The sequence below is a fragment of the Globicephala melas genome, chromosome 1, assembly GCF_963455315.2.
Source record: "Globicephala melas chromosome 1, mGloMel1.2, whole genome shotgun sequence".
In the NCBI taxonomy this organism is placed as follows: domain Eukaryota; kingdom Metazoa; phylum Chordata; class Mammalia; order Artiodactyla; family Delphinidae; genus Globicephala; species Globicephala melas.
In genome coordinates, this window is record NC_083314.1 from 166,412,263 (window position 1) to 166,428,907 (window position 16,645).

General features: G+C 42.8%; 1 protein-coding gene and 1 pseudogene across 1 annotated transcript in view; both read right to left on the minus strand.

The window, feature by feature from the left end:
- Positions 1-15,116, minus strand: part of FAM76A (family with sequence similarity 76 member A) — a 28,215-nt gene extending 13,099 nt beyond the window's left edge. Inside the window, exons 1-5 of the mRNA XM_030872808.2 lie at positions 14,945-15,116; positions 13,588-13,652; positions 10,651-10,705; positions 9,748-9,900; positions 4,770-4,927 (exon numbers count right to left, since the gene is read on the minus strand). Coding sequence (XP_030728668.1) covers positions 4,770-4,927; positions 9,748-9,900; positions 10,651-10,705; positions 13,588-13,652; positions 14,945-15,025 — 512 coding nt within the window. The 5' untranslated portion in view covers positions 15,026-15,116. The remainder of the gene's footprint in view (positions 1-4,769; positions 4,928-9,747; positions 9,901-10,650; positions 10,706-13,587; positions 13,653-14,944) is intronic.
- Positions 2,085-3,162, minus strand: LOC132594056 (small ribosomal subunit protein eS6-like; annotated as a pseudogene).
- Positions 15,117-16,645: the final 1,529 nt, after the last annotated feature.

Genomic DNA, 16,645 nt, shown 5'->3' on the forward strand with positions numbered 1-16,645 from the left:
GTCAAATGGGACCAATGTAATACTGTACCCATTCTATGCAAGAGCTAATTATTCTTTTTTTTCTCTTTCATTTATTTTACTTAAAAAAATATAGCATAACACAAGGAACACACATGAAGATGTGTTGTTACTTAAAGGGGGTAAAGCTTTCAATTCTGAGGTCAGGTGGGGCACGCTGTCCGCATGAAACAGACAACAAGCACAAATGTCCAGGTGGCCTGATCTAAGATCTAAGAGCTAATTATTCTTGATCATCAAAATCCACCAAAGTCTTGATTTCATAGGTCCTGGATGCATGGGTAGCTCGTTTCTATAGTCCTCCCCCAAATTCTTGGCCTTGATTAAATATTATCTGCTTTATTAATAACTATGAGAATAGAGTCAATAAAACCTCAGAAGTATAATCTATCTTACAATTTAAAAAGTATTTTCACATTCATTGTCTCACATGTATCTTATAATACCGTGAGGTATATACAAGGGATTGTTTCTATTTTGCATAAACTGAGGCTCATCAAGGTTAACTGACCTACCCAGGGATATACAGCTAGTTAGCAGTGAAGCTGGGACTAGACACCAGGCTGACATATTTGAACTCCAAGTCCAGTTCTTCCTCACTCTATTTCTGTGAATCTTCTGGTGTCTGAGTTCCACAACAACACTAAAGATCAGTTTTAGCCCCAATAAGTTGACCCCCTAAAACTAGTCTGCAACCCTTTTACTTTGATGGATGTCCAATCGCCAAGCCCAAAGGATGTTTCAGACCTTTTCTTACTTGGCCTCTTTTCAATATTTGATACCACTGACCATGCCATCCATTTCCCCCCCTGACTTTATTGAGGAATAACTGACAAATATAATTGTACATATTTAAAGTGTACAAGGTGACAATTTGATATACATGTACATTATAGAATGATTACCAAGATCAAGATAATTAATACACCCATCACCTCAAATACTTAATTCTTTTACTTTATTTTTTGGCTGCACCATGTGGCTTGCAGGATATTAGTTCCCCGACAAGGGACTGAACCCATGCCCTCTGCAGTGGAAGCACAGAGTCCTAATCACTGGACTCCCAGGGAATTCCCTCTTTTATTTTTTTTAATGGTGAGAATGCTTAAGATCTACTCTCAGCAACTTTCAAGCATACAACATGGTATTATTAACTATCGTCACTAAGCTACACATTAGATCCTCAGAACTACTTCTTCTTATAAAGTTTGTACCCTTTGACCTACACCTCCCCATTTCCCTCTCCCCCTGCCCCTGGCAACCACCATTCTATTCTCTACTTCTATGAAATCAGCTTTATTTTTTTTAAGATTCCACATAAAAGTCATACCACATGGTGTTTGTCTTTCTCTCTCTGGCTCACTTCACTTAGCATATGCCTTCCAGGTTTATCTATTGTAGCAAATAGCAGGATTTCCTTCTTTTTTTATGGCTGGATATTCCATTGTATGTATATACACATTTTCTTTAGCCATTCATCCCTCGAAGGACATTTAGGTTGCTTCCATATCTTAGGTATTATGAATAAAGTTATAATGAATATGAGATACTGATTTCAGTTCCTTCAGATATATACCCAGGAGTGATTACTGGATCATATGATAGTTTTGTTTTTAATTTTTTCAGGAAACACCATACTGTTGAGTCCTTTATGTATTTTGGATATTAACCCTGATCAGATATTTGGTTTTCAAATATTCACTCCATCCTTCTTGAGTGCTTCTAGAATCTATTCTCAGCCTCCAACCTGAGTCGTGTCATTCAAGAGCATGGTTTTAACAACTATCTATCATAGTGGTTAGAAATGATGTTCCCCAGATCACCTGCATCAGAATCATCTGAGATGTTTATAAAACAAAGCAGATTCCTGGACTCTATCCTAGATTCTACTGAATTAAACTCTGAGGTAGGGCCACAGAAATCCACATTTTAAACTAATCTCTGCTACCACTGACTCTTATGTGCTACCAATGGCTCATGTTCAAACCTCTCTTGTGAGTTTAGGCTAAACTTCCACTAAATAGTTCTTTTTTTTCTTGGATGTCGTATCTATTTATTTGTTACTCTTAGAACATCTTCTTTTTGACCAAGGACAGCTTCTGTCTCTTGACAATCTGTTCCTTGCATTTTTCTTTGGCCTCCTTCATTCTCTTGACCAAAAGTGTAGCATATTCTGCAGTCTCTTCCTTATTTTTCTTAGCATGCTGTTTCTTCAGAGCAATATGCCGACGTTTGTGTTGCAGAACACGTGGAGCAACAAGACGCTGAATTTTGGGTGCTTTAGTCCTAGGTTTCTTACCTTCTTTGTTTAAGGGCCTTCTCACAACATAATGGTAGACATCATCTTCTTTATTTTTTTTAATTTATTTTTTAATAAATTTATTTATTTTTATTTTGGGCTGCCTTGGGTCTTTGTTGCTGCGCGCGGGCTTTTCTCTAGTTGGGGTGAGCAGGGGCTACCCTTCGTCGCGGTGCGTGGGCTCCTCATTGTGGTGGCTTCTCTTGTTGCAGAGCGCGGGCTCTATGTGCGTGGGCTTCAGTAGTTGTGGCTCATGGGCTCTGGAGCGCAGGCTCAGTAGTTGTGGCGCACGGGCTTAGTTGCTCCACGGCATGTGGGATCTTCCCGGAGCAGGGCTCGAACCCGTGTCCCCTGCATTAGCAGGCAGATTCTTAACCACTGAGCCACCAGGGAAGCCCCATCATCCTCTTTAGAGAGCTTAAAAAGTTTGCGGATTCTAGCTCTTGGGCCCCAGGCAATGCAGCACAGTTGTATCAGCAAATCTAGAAATATCCTTCTCACCTTTTTTCAAAATGACCAAATTCAGGACACTCAGATTGGCATCCACAATGCGACCCTGTACAGATCTGCACTTTCTTTCTCCAGTCCTCCTTGGCCTGTAACAGGAATGCTGTTTACGCAGTAGCAAGCAGACGCGGCTGTGGGTCGTGCCACCCGGCTTCATGGTCCCTTGTTTGTCACTCTCACCACTGATTTGGACCACATAACCCGTCCATTCTTCACCTGGAGCATCAGCAGCAATTTCCATGGCCATAAACTTCTCACAGATGGTACAAAGTTTGCGTTCATAGTTCACTTCAGTGAGTTTCTGGCAGACAGTGGCTGGGAAAGATGTTCAGCTTCATCCTGAAGCAGCCGTTCACCTCCAAGGTGCTACGGAAAAGAGCTAAATAATTCTTCTTGATGCTTTAAACTCAACTTTCCAAAACTGAACTTCTTTTTCCCCCCTCCTATACTCTCTCTCAGATAAGGATCTACCCATTCACCCAAGTAAGAAATTTGAGAATTGTCCTTTACTCACCCAGCTCCTGCCCATCTATCTGTTCATCACATTATCTAATTTACTCAAAAATCTCCTTCTAAAGTATCTTCCTGAATCTGCCTCTTCAGTGTCAGTGCCTCAAGTTGAGGTTCTCTATTAACATCTCTTATCTGGACTCTTACCAAAAAAGCTTCTTAACTAGGCCCCAGCCTCTTTTTCCTCCAATGCATTCTCCCTGGTAGTCTGGGTTAATTTTTTTTTAAATGCAGATTTGGCCCCTCCCCTGCATAGATCCTTTCAGTGGCTTCCCGTTAAGATCACTAAGATCAAGTTCATGCTCCTTACCAGGTCTGCTGGATTCCTTTTCCTCCCATTTTCCAGCTCCCAATTATAAGCTCCAGCAAAATAAAAGGACTTGCTGTTCCCAAGTTCCGTGTGGTCTCATGCCCTCCATGTCTTTGCAAATGCTATTCCCTCAGCCTAGAATGTCTCTACCCATTCCTTATCTGATGATTCTGACCCATCCTAAGATCTAGCTCCAACACCAGCATTTCTCTGATCTTTCGTTCCCTAACCTCCCGAGGCAGTTAATTACCACTGCCTTTTATGCCTGTATTTTGACATGTTTCCACTGTGATGCCTATCGAATTATCCTGCAATGATTTGATTACAGGTCTGTCTTCCCTACCAGACTGCATACTCTTGGATAGCAGCGTGAGTCTTTTACTTATCTCTGCATTCCTTGCAGAGAACCTGGCTCATGGAAGTACTTAACAATGAACAAAGAAAATCACAATGGTAATAATAACAACGAATAACTAAAATGTACTGAAGCTTCCTATACGCCGGTTATAAAACTAATCACTATGCACATACTATATAATTTATTTCCGCAACAACTCCATGAGGTAATATTATTATTTCCCTCATTTCACAGATGAAAAAACTTGCCCAATATCCCATACAGAAAACTTGGCAGACTCAGGATTCAATCCAAAGCCAGAACTCTTAACAATTCTACAGATACTCTGAAACGAAGCTTAAGACAATAATGAAAGGACATCATTTTGACTGGATCTCACAAGGACAAACCTAGAATATCTATCAATCTCCTAGCCAATATGCATAAAAAAGCTGCATCCCTCAGACTGTGAAATGTCCAATCTTCTAGGGAGATAACCCACTCTAACGGAGGGGAGAACGTTACATGTTAAAGTGGAGTAAGTTCCACAAACTTTTAAGACACAACAGAAACCAAGTCAGAAAATCCTGATGCCTTATGGAAGTCTCTCTGGCCCTTGGATGATACATGAATTACAAACTACGACAAAGGAGATTCCCTCTATAGACTAATAACTAGAGAGAAAATAGGAAAATTTAGACAAAATGGTAGCTTCCATGGCTAATTGTGTGAGTATTACATCTGACCTCCCAGCACCTCTAGTCCTATCTCATGCATCTCGGGGTTACCTGTTATAATGGCTGCCACCACTCAGTCGACTGTACTGCTCCTTCTCCTGGTGGCTGGCACGGGAAGAACTGCTCAGGTGCTTCCTCTGCTCTTTGGTCTTCTGAAGGACCCGTTTGTATGAAAGTGTGCACAGCCAGCATAGCAATTTCCCATCTACCTGGAAGATGAGGAGACAAAGATAAAGAAGAAGGAATGTGCTAGTGCAGTGGCTGAGAACATGGGTATTAGGAGCTAGAACCTCTGGTTAAGTCCGGATCTGCCACTTACAAGCTGTGTGACCTTACGGAAGTCAGCTGGATACTCATGGGGTCAATTTCTTCATCTATAAAATGAAGGATAATAGAACCTACTTCAGAGGGCTGGTGCAAGGATCTAGTGACATAATGTAGGTAAAGCATGGTGCAAGGTACATAAAAATTGCTCAATAAAATAGGAGCTGGGGACTTCCCTGACGGTCCAGTGGTTAAGGCTCCACACTTCCACTGCAGGGGGCACATGTTTGATTCCTGGTGGGGAACTAAGATCCCACATGCTGTGTGGTATGGCCAAAAAATTTTTTAAATAAATAAATAAAATAAAAATGAAATGCTAATTTTATATATTTTTTTATTTTGTTTTTCTTCAACTTAACAGAGACCAGAGCAAAGTTTCCATAAGAATTTCAAAAGACACAAATATCTCTATGGTGCTCATCACGGAAAACACAGCAGGGAAAAGAGAAGACAGAAGATGAAACATAAAATTTATAATTTAGCTTTTCCTTTTCTTTTTTTTTTTAATTTATTTTATTTATTTATCTTTGGCTGCATTGGGTCTTTGTTGCTGTGCATGGGCTGTCTCTAGTTGTGGTGAGTGAGGGCTACTCTTTGTTGCGGTGCATGGGCTCCTTATTGAGGTGGCTTCTCTTGTTGTGGAGCACGGGCTCTAGGCGCGCAGGCTTCAGTAGTTGTGGCACATGGGCTCAGGAGTTGTGGCTCGCAGGCTCTAGAGCGTAGGCTCAGTAGTTGTGGTGCATGGGCTTAGTTGCTCCGCAGCATGTGGGATCTTCCCAGACCAGGGCTCGAACCTGTGTCCCCTGCCTTGGCAGGCAGATTCTTAACCACTGTGCCACCAGGGAAGGCCTATACTTTAGCTCTAATACCTTATAAATGGCTCATAAAATGGTATGCTGGATATCTTTTCTCAGATGGAAATAAATGTCTCCAGAGGGCTTCCCTGGTGGCGCAGTGGTTGAGAATCTGTCTGCTAATGCAGGGGACACGGGTTCGAGCCCTGGTCTGGGAGGATCCCACATGCCGCGGAGCAACTAGGCCCGTGAGCCACAACTACTGAGCCTGCGCGCCTGGAGCCTGTGCTCCGCAACGAGAGGCCGCGATAGTGAGACGCCCGCGCACCGCGATGAAGAGTGGCCCCCGCTTGCCACAACTAGAGAAAGCCCTCGCACAGAAACGAAGACGCAACACAGGAAAAATCAATTAATTAATTAATAAACTCCTACCCCCAATATCTTCTGTTAAAAAAAAAAAAATGTCTCCAGAAAAAGACTGATGGGCAAGTAGCTTCCAGGGCCCCAATCCCTGGTGGTGGCCTACCATGGCACTTTGTTTGATTTAGAAAAAGTTGATCACTTTGGGCAGAAGCAGCTCTGTACCAGGGTACAGGGCACAGGGCTAGGAAAGCAGAATGGGGCTTCCACAATCCTCTGAAGCTGGGGTGCCTCTGTACAGCACTCAGATGGCAAAAGTAAGTTTGTGGGGTGGCCTGGTACACGTGGCAGGGCAGCAGAGCGGGTTGCAGTTACTCAGGTTGAGGAGGGAGTGTGCTGATATTTCATGGAATCTTAGTTTTCATGTCTTGCCTCTAAATTACATCTTCTGCCCCATCTTGAACATGGGTAAGCCAGACCATCATTTACCTAAAGTATTTGTCTTGTTAGCAAAAGCTTCTTTGCACCTTATTCTCCTAACCTATTAGCAAGTCATCCGTCCAAATCTATCCACTTCTTTCCAACTCCACTGCTTCCACCCAAGCAAAGCCATTCTTACTTGTCACAACTGCAAGACCCACCCAAATGATCTCACTATTTTTCTCCAGATCAACCATTTCCACATAGCTGCCAAAGAGGGCTCCTTAAATGTAAATCTGATTATGTCTCTCCTCGCCTTAAAATATAAAATCTAAACTTTTTACCATAGCCTATGTTGACTTAAATGTAGCCTCTGCCTGCCTTTATAATCTCATTCTCTGTTCACTCTGCCTTCTTTCTGTTCTTCCCATCTGCCAAGCTCATTCTTGCCTCTGGGTCTTTTCATAGCTGGTCTCTCTTTCCAGGATCTTTGCCCTCCAGGGCCTCCCATGGCTGCTTCCTTCTCATCTTTCCTGTTTCAGCTCAGATTTTATCTCCATGCAGGTCCTCCTGATTGCCCAATCAAAACTGGCCTCCCCAGTCACTCTCTACCATATACCCTATTTCCTTATAGCACTTACACCTAAAATCTGTGTTCATTTATTTCCTTGTTTGTTCTCATCCATCTCACACACATAAATAAAAGCTCTGAGAGAATAAGGTCTCTTCTGCTTAGTTCATCAGTGTATTTCCAACACCCAGAGCAGTGTCTGAGACATGATAAGCATCTAATTATTTGTTAACGAATGTATAAATGAATTTTGAAACCAAACTTCAATTTGCTGCATTTCATGGTTATGGGATATGGCCTGAAGGTCTGACTTTAGGAGGACTTCCCTGGTGGCGTAATGGTTAAGAATCCGCCTGCCAATGCAGGAGACACGGGTTTGATCCCTGGTCCAGGAAGATCCCACATGCTGCAGAGCAACTAAGCCCCATACGCCACAACTACTGAGCCTGCGCTCTAGAGCTCGCAAGCCACAACTACTGAGCCCACGTGCCTAGAGCCCATGCTCTGCAATGAGAAGCCACCACAATGAGAAGCCCACACACTGCAACAAAGAGTAGCCCCCACTCGCCGCAACTAGAGAAAGCCTGCGCCCAGCAACAAAGACCCAATGCAGCCAAAAAAAAAAAATAGGAGACCTTCTCCACGAAAGAGCTTTCACTGAAGAAGCGTTTGAAAACAAAGCAGCTGCACTGAAAGAGAGCCAACATTAAACATGAAAATCACACACTGAACCACAGGACACTTTATTTCAGATCTCTCCTTCACAAACTTTAAAAATATAAAATCACCCTCTCAGAATTAAACTATCATAAAGAAATAATCATAGATAACACTGAGTACTTATCATGTGCCAGATTCCTTCTGAAGGGGTTTACACTTGACCTTCATAACAACGATGAGGTCTGAGCAGCCTCATTTACGGATGAGGAAACTGAGGCACTGATAGATTAACTCACCTGAAGTCACACAACAAATAAGTGACAGACAAAGATTTCAATCCAGGCACTCTGAGTCCAGATCATCCACTCTCAATCCCTAAGCTTGGTCCTCCTAAAGTTTATAAATAGATGATTGAGGATGCCTACAAATACGCAAACTCTTATGATAGGATTGTAACTAGAAAGTAGAAACAATGAATTCTAGTGTAATCCAAATAATAACAATATAGGTACCATTTAATGAAGTATAGTATATGCTAGGCTCAAAATTGTTTTATATACCTATCTCAATTAAATCTCCCTATGCCCTTGTGAAGTAGCTACTGTTATTCCCACAGTAAAGATGACAAAACTGATGCATAACAGGAGTAAATAATTTGCCCAGGATCATTCAGCTAAGCCAGAAGTGGGCTGGAACCCAGATCTATGGGACTAAAAAGCTTGTGCTCCAACTATTATTATATGTTACCTTCTGATTACTAATTCAGCTTCTCTAGTATCTTGATTCAGGGAAGAGGTGCCCTGGTTGGCAGGCAGGAGTATTCTGGTCACTGGAAAGTTACTTCCTCCCATTGTAAATTAATGAATTTGGTTACCACGAATCAGCTTTTGAGAGCCTAAGCATCTCTGAAAAGCATCTCTGGAAACTGAGAGTTTCTGTACTACATTCTTTCATTCAAAAAAAATTTATCGAGTACCTACTATGTGCCAGGCTGCTGGTAATACAGCATGAAAACAGATGGACAAAGAACTCATACTTTAGTGGGGGTGGACAAACATGTAAACAAACAAGATAATTTCTCATAACATTACATGCTATGAAGACAATAAACAGGGTACTATGATAGAGTGATCGGAGGAGTTAGTAAAGAAGGTCTCTGTGAGAAGCTGGCAATTGAGCTGAGACTTGACGCAAGGAACAAGTTATGACACTCTGGAGAAGGCTGTGTGTCAGGCAAATCCAGCCGGCACAAAGGTGGAAATGAGACTGGTATATCTGAAGGACTGAAAGGTGGCCAGTGTGGCTGGACCAAGGGAGGAGGAGGGGAGTGTGATGGAAGATGGGAGTGTGATGGAAGATGAGACTGAGAGTCAGGTATGGGCCTTGCAGGCTATGGAAGGAGTTTGGGTTTCATTCTAAGTGCAACTGGAAGCCAGTTGAGGGTTTTAAACAGACCAAATCTAAATCATTTTAATTCCACCAAGGTACCATCATTCCACATAGAGGTTTATCTATATCATCTTCTTGTGGTCTTTAACTTCAACAGATAGAAACATTTAAAGAGCCAGATAGTAAAACTGGTAACAGACTATATCCTGCTTAAGTCACAATCTCTCCTTTAAAGAGTTTTGTAGAATTTTGCCAATCACCACTTCACTTATAAGGGATGTTGAACACTGTAATTCAAATTCTCATGAAATACTAACCTATGAAATGTTATAATATAATGGTCCACATTTGATAAATGAAGAAAACAAAGGCTGAATATCTTCTTCAAAGTCAATAACAGAATTTGGAGAGGAACTGAGAAATCAATCTTGGTTATATGTCTTTTTAACACAATTGGCCCACCTGAATTTCTCTGAAAGAAAAAAATATCCAGAAAAACACAGAGATTTACCTTCTTTCTATCATCTTTCCTGTCAAATGCACACTGCTGCTTGCACTGTTCACAAGAATATGGTGGTCCATACTTCTTCTCTGAATTTGTGCAGCGTTGGCATTTGTTGCCAATAAATGCTGCAATTATGTTGCAATACTGACAAGGTTTGGGCTTAAAGAGAAAAAAAAAAAGTGTCAAGTAAGTATGTTGTAAAATACCAGTGCATTTTTTTTTCCAGTGCATTTTTTAAAGCAATGATTTCTATTATACACAGTTCATTAGTCATGGTAAAAATGCATTCCCAACTTCATAAATTTCCTTTTACACTGATCCAATAAAGCCCAATTCCTAACACCACATAAAGTGTTTTTCTGCACAGGACTATTGATTTTTAAATAAACAAACAAATAACAAAAACCCATTAGCATATATGCTGGGACTTCTCTAACCAATTCAACAGAACCAGCTCTTGGAGAAATGAGCAAGTGCGTCCAAATTTCTGAAAAGGCCTCTTTGACATTATCAGTGTATAAACATGTGGGGAGAATGCCTGCAAGGACACAGTATGCTGAACCCTAACACTGAAAGAAAAAAAATCATTCATCAAAATGAATAGTCAACTGTTACCAAACAAAGAGGTCATGTCATAGGATTCATCATTCCCCTTCTCTTTACATACTGGTTACTGAAGCTTCTCAAGGAAAATTATAATCACTATCCTGCCACAGTGACTATAAACACAGAACTCCTTAATACTAAGTATTAGCTAAGTTTGAAAGCTAAAACACTACATAAATTTTTCTGAGAACATTTTTACGCATAACTAGGTCTTCTAATAAAAATATTGTAATTATATTAATAGTCCACAGAATGTACGGTCCCAAGAGACCTGACTGTTAGGTACAGAGAAACCCTACTTACCGTTCCATACAACTGCACATTCTGAGCACATTTCTTGCATATTGTATTGGTTTTACTGTTAAGGAAGAAAGAGACACAAGGCTTTATAAGAAAAAAATCGTTTTACTTACAACATTTGAAAACTGATTCTTCCTTAAGTCCAAGGAATTTGTTCCTTACTAAGTGCCAAGGTGGAATATGGTTTGGACATTTGATTAACTGAAGGGTGAGTATCTGGCCAGTAACTCTTTTAATTATTCTGTAGTTATAAATTTTATTAGCTCAAATACAAGGAGGCTTTGGTTAAAATGAAGAGTGAGTTATTTATGATTATGACATCTCCAAGTACCACTAAGTAAAATTATCAGATATGCAAAGGACCCTGAAAAGAATATTATGTTAGACCAAAATGGACTAGCAAAAAAGAAATTAATTCTCCTCAATTCAGATGAGCAGCTGAGAAATTCGAGATGAGGAGTAAAGTATTTGTGTTTGGGATATAAGCTCAGAGACTCTATCCATGTTGACCTTACTCTATGTTCTCCTCTATAAGTAAAAGTATGTGAAAATCCCTCATGTGGGGAAATAGATGCTAACACCAAATATTTTTTCAATATTTCCAATTTCTCTAAGAGCTAAGCACTGACAAAAATAAACACGCCCTTTCCCTTGTGAAGATCCAAGTCATAATATTACCTACATGCCTAAACTGATAAACTGCCTTGGGGAAAAAATATTATCTTCAAATAAAGTCTAACCCTTCACAAAGGGAGGTACAAACGAATGCTTCATGTTTAACAACAGTTTAAACAATATTTGGGGGCTAAAAACAAAATCACATAAAAATCCAGTATATTGTTACTTTGTGATTTTTTTCCCATACAGTTCCTATCAAAGTGACTACAAACTTAAAAGACAAAAGAAAAACCTCAAAGTAAAAATCATTAAATTAAAATGAGATATTCAAACAAAATATTTCCCAGGGCAATTTTCTGCCATTTTAAAAAGGCAGTTCAGGGACTTCCCTGGTGGTCCAGTGGGGTCTAGTGGTTAGGTCTCAGCACTTCCACTGCCGTGGCCCTAGTGGGGAACTAAGATCCAACAAGCCACGGGGTGGCCAAAAAGAAAAAAAAAAGGCAGTTCAGGAAGTGAAGTACATTGAAAGAGACCTCTAGAAAGAGGATTAGCATCAGTGATTCTGTGATGTTGAACATTTGGGTTTATTTTAGATTTATTACTCAAGGAGTGGGACATATATATCAATATATACAAATGCTCTTGACATTTTAGAAAAAAATGCAAAAAAACCTATTTCTATAATCCATCTTGAATTAATTTTTATGTATGGTGTGAATTAAGGGTTATACTTCAAAGCTCACCCTACACACAGAAATAAATTTGAAAGGGATCATAGGCCTAAATGTAAAAGCTAAAATATAAACCTTCCAGAGTATATTCTGTGTGTCTCCATTTACATGAAGTTCTAGAACAGGTAAAACTAATCTATGGTGGAAAGGAAAATCAGAACAGTAGTTGCTTGGAAAAAGCAAGGAGGGTGGGGACTGACTGGGTTGGGGTTAGAATCTCTGGGGTGATAGAAATGTTTTATATTTTGATGGGGTTTAGGGTTACACAGATATATACTGTTTGTAAAACTCATTGAATGATGCACTTAAGATTTGAGCATTTCAATGTGTGCAAATTTTACCTCTAAAAAAATTTAAAAACCATAAACAAATATTGAACTCTAAGTTAATGATATGCATGCTGAAGTGTTTAGGGTCAAGTACACTGATGTCCCCAACTTTAAACTGCATCACAAATAAGATGGATTAATACACTGATGGATAGAGAGATGGATAGATGCAAAAGTAGTAAGTGTAAATTGTAGAATCTAAGTAGTGGGTAGATGAGTGTTTACTATCTAGTTTTTTTAGCTTTTTTTTCTTTGAAAATATACATAACGAAATATCAGGGAAAATATTCCTAGAATTGAAATGAAGCTGACCAAAATTAGGCTTCCGGGTCCATGTGTGAGCTGGCAAACAGACCCCATCCTGCTTAAGGCAATATTACCTACAGCCACGGTTCCCCAAAAGTTTAACTTACTATACCAATAAACCACTTTGCTGCTATTAAAAAGTCCCCCAAAGATGTGTGTTCATTCACACCTAAATATTTTTCACACTTTTCAAAATGAGATTCACACAAGGCAAGTGTAAAGGCAAGTGAGTTTTTTCAAATGTGACTAGGGCTAACAAACTCTTTATCAGATTGTCACATTTTCAAAAGTATCTTCTTTTGGCTTATAAGTTCTTCAAACTCTGCATATAAATATACTAGAGCAAAAGGCTCATGTTTTACTGTTGTGGGATTGGTTTCTTAGTGTCAAAAATGTCAAAACCATAATACAGGGCTTCCCTGGGACACGGGTTTGATCCCTGGTCCAGGAAGATGCCACATGCCGCGGAGCAACTAAGCCCATGGGCCACAACTACTGAGCCTGCGCTCTAGAGCCCGCGAGCCCCAACTACTGAAGCCAGTGAGCCCCAACTACTGAAGCCAGCGAGCCCCAACTACTGAAGCCCGCGTGCCCAGAGACCGTGCTCCACAACAAGAGAAGCCACCACAATGAGAAGCCCGCACACAGCAACGAAGACCCGATGCAGCCAAAAATAAATAAATAAATAAATTTATTTATTTTAAAAACCCCACAATATAAAATTATCAAGGATGTGAAAAATAAGTAACTAATAATTTAAGCAATTAATGAATAACTAGGGAAAAATATGTGTATTTTACTTCCATTGTGTTATAACAGGAAATGGCAGAATCTGTGTATAATGCAATTGATTACAAATCTATATATTACAATGCAACTGATTACAAATCTGTATATTGAAATGCAATCGATTACAGATTTTCAAAGGAAAAGCTCATGGTCAACGAAAACTGTACCTCTCCTGCTGGTACTCAGTCCTACAGTAGGTACACTTCACAACAGGGTGTGCAATCCGACATTCCTGAAATGAAATGAGGATATAATTTTAAAAGGCAGTCAGAAATGGAAAGTCTTCAGTAGGAGGCAGAAGACCTGGGTACTATTCCAAGCATAGCCACTGTGCTTGAGTGAGTCACTTAAACTTTCTGGGACTAATTTTTTTGGTCTGTAAAACTGGCACCACCACCCTGCATTGATGTGGGAGTTAAGTAAGAATTTATATGGAACTAGTCATAAATTGTAAAACAAAGGTATGAATAAGCCTCAGACCTAGGGAATGAGAAGCCCTGGATTCTAGTCCAGTTCTGCCTCCGCCACTGTGTGATTTTTGAGCAGGTTCACTTGTGAAATCAAAGTACTGAATTAAAATCATTATTGCTTACATATATAAAACTCCCTTAAAATCAATAAATATATACATATACAAACATATAATCAAATATGTATTTTTTAAGGCCAAAAAGGCATTCAGACATTTGACTTTTTGAGTTCTCTCATACCTAGTAAACAAAAGAGACAAAGTCATGGCCACTGAAAGCACTGATGACACACAATTATGAGTTAGCCATACCAGAGACACAAACTCTGGATTATCTGGAGATATCTCAACATCACTCTCCAGCCGGCTTGGTGACTTTTAACTGTCGCTTCACAGCCCCTCTATTCATTTATATAGGCAAAGCAAGATGAAACAACTTAAAAGAAAAAAAGAGAACTTGGACCTTCAGGGGTAAAAACTGATCAGCAGCTGGTTACTGCGACGACAGAAGGTCACTAACTAGAAGCTGAAATATCATCCTTTTGCTTCGTGCGTTTGACTGTGGGGCTTTATTATAAAGCCTGGCTACCTCCGACTCTGGAACTGGCTGAAAAGTGCCCGTGAAGCGCCCAGTTCGACACGATCGTCCCAGACAGCACCCAACTCTGGAGTTCTGTCCCAGGCGGGGCAGGAGGTTCCTAAGCTTGAAACCCGGCAGACCCCGACGCGGGAGGAAGCCAGCCCAAAAGGGATCTCCGCCGCGGCTGGTCGAGGGCGAGCGGGGGACCAGCTGTCCCCTCCCCCGACCTCACGGGGTCCGAGAACAATCCCTCGCTGTTGCTAAGCACCCGGACACGCCGGCCGCTGGGGCCTGGACACGGCCCGGGTCTCCCCCACGTGCCCCGCCAGCCCCCGGCGGAGCGGGTGCGGTTCCGCAGCTAGGCGGGCCTGCCACGCCCTGCCCGGGGGACCCCGCCGGGCGTTCCCACAGAACCGGGAGCTCCGGGCCGCGCCTCCAGCGTCCCAGTTCCCGGCTGCCGCCCCAGCCCGCGCACCTTGCACAGCTGCTGCCCCTGAGACAGCGCCTCGAAGGGGAAGCGCTGGTGGCACTTGGTGCAGGCGTAGAGCGCCGCCATGTCCGGCCCGGGCCGTGCTCACAACCCTACCGGCCCGGCCCGCCGCTTTATCTGACAGTCTGAAGCACAACCTGGCGGCGGCAGGCTGCGGGCTGCGGCAGGCGGGCGGGTTCTCGTGTGCGAGCGGACCAGGGCTGGCGCGGCGGCGCTGGACGCCCGTTCACTGGTTCATTTTGACGTCTATCAAGGAGGAAGGGGCGGAACACGGAGCTTCTTACGACTCTGATTCGGTCTGGACTGGAGTACGCCACTTATGACGCGCGCGGCCTCGATTATGTAAAGCGCAGTCACGAGGGGGCGCCGCTGGGAGGGAAGGTCTCCCGCGGGGGACTCTGAAGTGCCTAGGCTCCTCCCACTTCGCTCTCTGTTCCCGCCCTCGCTCCTCCTCTCTCAGCAGCTGGAGCCACCGTGCTTCTCGCGATATCTCCACGGAGTTGTGATGTTTTGGTTTCCATGGAGTTGCCCTCTCGCAGCTGGTTGAGCCGAGCGCGGTGCATTGTTGAACTAGAACTCGGCCGCCACCCCGAGCCTGAAGGAGATGGGGGCTTCTGAGAAAACGGCTCCAACGTCGGGGTAGGAGGGGCCCGCACAGCCCTCTCACTCTAGGGAGGAGAGGAAACGTGAGAGGCAACTTAGAGGGATGCCCTCTGTCTGAGATCCCTAAAAAAGAGGGACCTCCAAGGGTCCCTGACTTCCCGAGAGAAAGAAAGAAGCCCCAGAGAGAGCACCCCTATTTTGTGGAAGAGGGGTGCTAGAGTGATGACAGCTCCTCCCGGAAGGAGAAGACGAGTACTAAGGCGAGGCCCTCCACCCCTGAGAGTACTCGTGCCCAGGAGGCCCACTCTGAGTGGGATGCAATTGGCCTGAGGACTGCTTCCTACTGTGCCTAATCCAGTTGCACCCTCAGCTTCTCTGTCGAACAACTCCCTGGCATTTCCTGGTTAGGTCCGGCCACAGGAAGGCAAGCCACACCCTCCCAGCTACTCTGCCTCTTTTCAGGTCCCAGCGTGGTGCATCTAGAGGCTGTCCAAGGAATTACAAACTTGTTGTTGAGGCTTTGGCAAAGCTTCCGGCAGTGCTGACCTTTCCAGGTCTCTGCCCTATAGCCGCTCTTACTTTTTTTTTTTTTTTTGCGGTACGCGGACCTCTCACTGTTGTGACCTCTCCCGTTGCGGAGCACAGGCTCCGGACGCGCAGGCTCAGCGGCCCGCGCGGCTCGCGGGCCCAGCAGCTCCGCGGCATGTGGGATCCTCCCAGACCGGGGCACGAACCCGTGTCCCCTGCATCAGCAGGCGGACTCTCAACCACTGCGCCACCAGGGAAGAAACTGCTCTTACTTTTGACTGTGCTCGCCTGAGCGATGCTAATTGCAGTTTTACCTAAACGTGCGTTTTTTAACAACCGAGGGCGCATTTATGGCTTATAAATCCGTGCCCCCCCCCAATTTACTCTCTTTGATACCCAAATCCAGCCCGCTACTTGTGACTTTGCCCAAAGACCCGTATTAATCAAAGATTTAGACTCTGGGGTCAGAAAACAAAGGTTCAAAAATCACTTCTCCATTTCTACTAGCTAGGTAACCTTGAACTTCTGAACTTCTCACTATAGCTGAATTTCTCA